This window comes from Physeter macrocephalus, chromosome 4, assembly GCF_002837175.3.
Source record: "Physeter macrocephalus isolate SW-GA chromosome 4, ASM283717v5, whole genome shotgun sequence".
Lineage (NCBI taxonomy): Eukaryota > Metazoa > Chordata > Mammalia > Artiodactyla > Physeteridae > Physeter > Physeter macrocephalus.
Window position 1 is genome coordinate 62,336,382 of NC_041217.1, and position 3,944 is coordinate 62,340,325.

Here is a 3,944-nt window from a genome sequence, read left to right on the forward strand (position 1 = left end):
ATGTCCACAGTAGGTAAATTTATAGAGGCAAAAAGTATATTAGTAGTTACCAGTGGCTGGGGAAGATGGAGAGTGACTTCTAATGGGTCCTGGGTCTCTTTCTGGGGAGATAGAAGTGTTCCAGAGTTAGATAGCAGTGATGGTCACAGGATCTTGTAAATATACCAAAAGCTGTTGGATTGTACACTTAAAAAGGGTGAATTTTATGGTATCTTTTATCTAACTAAAACAGAATTTTTAAGAAAGAGCCTGTACACAGGGTTAAATATAAACATGTTCATTATAAAACTTCATAATGCCATGTCAAATACAATAGGTATGACATAAGCTTAAATAAATACATAATTAAAACATTTTAAATCATAATTTTAAATACTTTATAAAACCCAAACACAGACCACATTTACATTTCACACAGCTATTTCCAATGCAGTATATACAAATATTTACAACATTTGAACAATTTCAGAGAAAACAATAATTCATTCCATATGTAGCCTGCTCATAATACTTGTTTTTTTTTCCTCTCTCTGTCTTTTATTTCCCAGAGTTCTTTTGCCCCTTAAAAACCTCTGCTGTTCTGATCCTTATCATATCTCTCTGTTTCCTTTTGGTTTTGTCTTTGCCAGTGTGCAGCCAGCACTTCTCTGAAATTTTGCTTTTTCAACACATCCTAAGTTAATGAAAGGGTGGGAGAGTTTTGATTCTTATACTATCCTGCAAGGTTGGAGCGGCTTTGGCAATTACTGGCCCAGTATCTCTCATGGCCAGTGATCAACCAATAACTAGGGATTCCTTAGGAATTTTAAACTCTCTTATAAATAAATACAAATACTTGCTCATTCAGGCTTTCCTCTCTTTAAGAACACCCGAATAGACAGAATAAGACAATTAGGGAATACTTACTAGACATCTTTACTTTTAAAAAATCCACTGGACAGATCCATTACATGGTATGTTTCTAGCATGGATTTAAAATCTTATGTAATAGACAAGAACTGTACGTTGACACATCACATCTGACAAACATCTCTGTAGGAATGCACAACACATTTATGTATCTATATGTTTTTTTCCAAGAAAGACATTCATAAAACTGTACCTTCGTTTGTCTGCATTTATGCTTTTATCAAATCAGAACATTTAACCTCATGGAAGTTTTTCATCATAGAAACCATATAGCTATGAAAAAATACCTGACAGCGTACAAGTGTGTGCCATGCGGATTTTGCTCTCCTGAGACTACTCATGTTTTTTAAAGAAACTGTAGTCAAACATTCAGAACTTTATTCTGGTTTATGCATTGCTAGGGCACAGTATTTGCCCTTTTTGAAATACATTTACTACAGATGAAACTTTAGAATTTGTTAATAAAGATCTGGGATAAGCAACTTTTACCCTATTATAGTCCTAATATTTACATATTTTAAAGTCCCTATCACACTTGTCCTGAATTAAGACTTATGGACTTTATACTATACTCAATGCAAGTAAAAAGAACACACAGCCTCTAAAAATACTTTAAAAAGCACTGAATCCCACAGGGATAAAAGTGATTGAGACTGTGTTTGCACTCCCACAGAGTGCTAAATAGAATTTCCACCATTAACAACCTTTCCAATGTCGTCACCCCACAGCATTAAAAATTTGTCATTTTTTTTTCCAGGTCTGTTAATAGAATATCTTTGACCAATTTGTTTCCTCTAAACTCTTGACAAGTATTATTCATCCCAATGACAGCAACTACATAAGCAGCAGTTGAAACACTGTGAGGGACAAAAGAAAGAAACAACACCACAAAATAGTGTGTTGCACCACAAGATTTTACAGTGAGTGAAGGGTGAGTTAGAAAAGGAATTCTGAGATTCCAGAGCCTTAGTCTCTTCACTCTTGCATGGAAGCGAATATTCTTTCCTTCCAGTAGCCAGCACTGGAAAGGAGAAAACTGAGTCTTTCTGGTGGCAGGCTGGACTTGCCCACTGGATTTTAGTCCGTTGAAGTCCTTGTAGGTACCATAGTCCCAGCTATAAAGGCAGCCAGCAGGTGTAGTAGGTGAGAAGGGCCAGAGACCCAAGCAGACTTCTCTGTCTCTGCCGTCTTCAGGGTATCGTTCTAGTTCCCTAATGTACCTGTGCTCCTGCAATGATAAGAGTGCATGTGGTCAAGACATTTAATATTTTGCATACTAACAGCAGCGACAAAATTCCCCTTCTAGCATAGACAACTGTATACACTCTCACAAGGCTAGTCCAAATACAAACAGCAAAATCCTATATAGCTGGGATAGTGAAACTATTCTGTATGATACTGTAATGGCGGATACCTGTCATTATATATTTGTCAAAACCCATGGAATATACAAAACCAGGAGTGAACCCTACTATAAACTGTGGGATTTAGTTAATAATAATGTATCAATACTGGCCCATCAATTGTAACAAAATACCATACAAATGTAAGATGTTAATAATAGAGGAGGGCTTCCCTGGTGGCACAGGGGTTGAGAATCCACCTGCCAATGCCTAGGACACCGGTTCGAGCCCTGGTCCGGGAAGATCCCACATGCCGTGGAACAACTAAGGCCATGTGCCACAACTACTGAGCCTGCGCTCTAAAGCCCGCAAGCCACAACTACTGAAGCCCGCGCGCCTAGAGCCCGTGCTCCACAACAAGAGAAGCCACCGCAATGAGAAGCCGGCGCGCCGCAACAAGGGGAGTCCCCACTCGCCGCAACTAGAGGAAGCCCGCGAGCAGCAATGAAGACCCAATACAGCCAAAAATAAAATAAATAAATAAATTTTTAAAAAATAATAGAGGAAATTGGAGGGCATGAGGGGATATGCTGGAGCTCTGTACTTTCTACTGAATTTTCTGTAAACCTGAAACTGCACACACAAAAATGTCTATTAATTTTAAAAAATCTATTCTGAGGGGACTTGAGCCTTCCAAATTCTCACGAAGCAGAGCAGAGTGGTTAAGAGCAGTGGTTAAGAGCCAGACTGCCTGGGTGTGAATCCTGGCTATACTACTTACTAGTTTTGAGATTTTAGGCATTAAGTTCTCTGTGCCCCATTTTCTTCATCTATATAATAATAAATACAGTAGCCCTTATCTCATATAATTCCTAGCTTAGAACGGTTCCTAGAACATAGTAAGTGCCATGTAAGGGTTAGCTGTTATTATTATTCATGTTCATAAATGAAATGACTCCATAAAGGCCAGATCCTTGTTCCTTTCCTCTCCTCCTACAAAAAAATGAAACAACTTTCCCTAAAATAACATGAAGGTGGGGATTTCCTCCCTAGACACTGCAGGTTCAGAAGGTTCCAGGAGCAACAGAACATGTAGAGAAGATACCTTCTTTCAAAACCATATGTGATTTTCAAGTCTTACCTGATTCCTCTGGACTTAAATTAACTCAGAAAGCGTTTGGTAGGATCCATCTGATTGAAGGCTTTGGCAGCTGCTGTGGAATACATGAGAACACTAAGTAAAGCACTGGTTTCCAGCATGAAGAGAGAAAAATGTGTAAAATGTTCAATGGCATGCTTTATACAAGAGTGCAGCTTACCTGGCAGGAACAAATTTCTTTGCTGCAAGAGAAAGAAAACCATTCATTTGGACTAAATGACTTTTAAGGATACATTAAATTCTGAAACAATATGACTCTTTTCATCAGGGATTGCAAACTCAGTACCAAATGAAGCAACTGACAAAGGATAAATCTCCAAAATTTATAAGCAACTCATGCAGCTCAATAACAAAAAAACAAACAACCCAATCCCAAAATGGGCAGAAGACCTAAATAGACATTTCTCCAAAGAAGATATACAGATTGCCAACAAACACATGAAAGAATGCTCAACATCATTAATCATTAGAGAAATGCAAATCAAAACGACAATGAGATATCATCTCACACCGGTCAGAATGACCATCATCAA

At 38.1% G+C, this 3,944-nt stretch overlaps 1 protein-coding gene across 1 annotated transcript in view; it reads right to left on the reverse strand.

Annotated features, from left to right (window-relative positions):
* Window positions 1-423: 423 nt before the first annotated feature.
* Window positions 424-3,944, reverse strand: part of SELE (selectin E) — a 12,013-nt gene continuing 8,492 nt past the window's right edge. The window contains exons 11-13 of the mRNA XM_007102045.4: window positions 3,572-3,593; window positions 3,394-3,466; window positions 424-2,137 (exon numbers count right to left, since the gene is read on the reverse strand). Of these exons, the coding sequence (XP_007102107.2) occupies window positions 3,409-3,466; window positions 3,572-3,593 (80 nt within the window). The 3' untranslated portion in view covers window positions 424-2,137; window positions 3,394-3,408. The remainder of the gene's footprint in view (window positions 2,138-3,393; window positions 3,467-3,571; window positions 3,594-3,944) is intronic.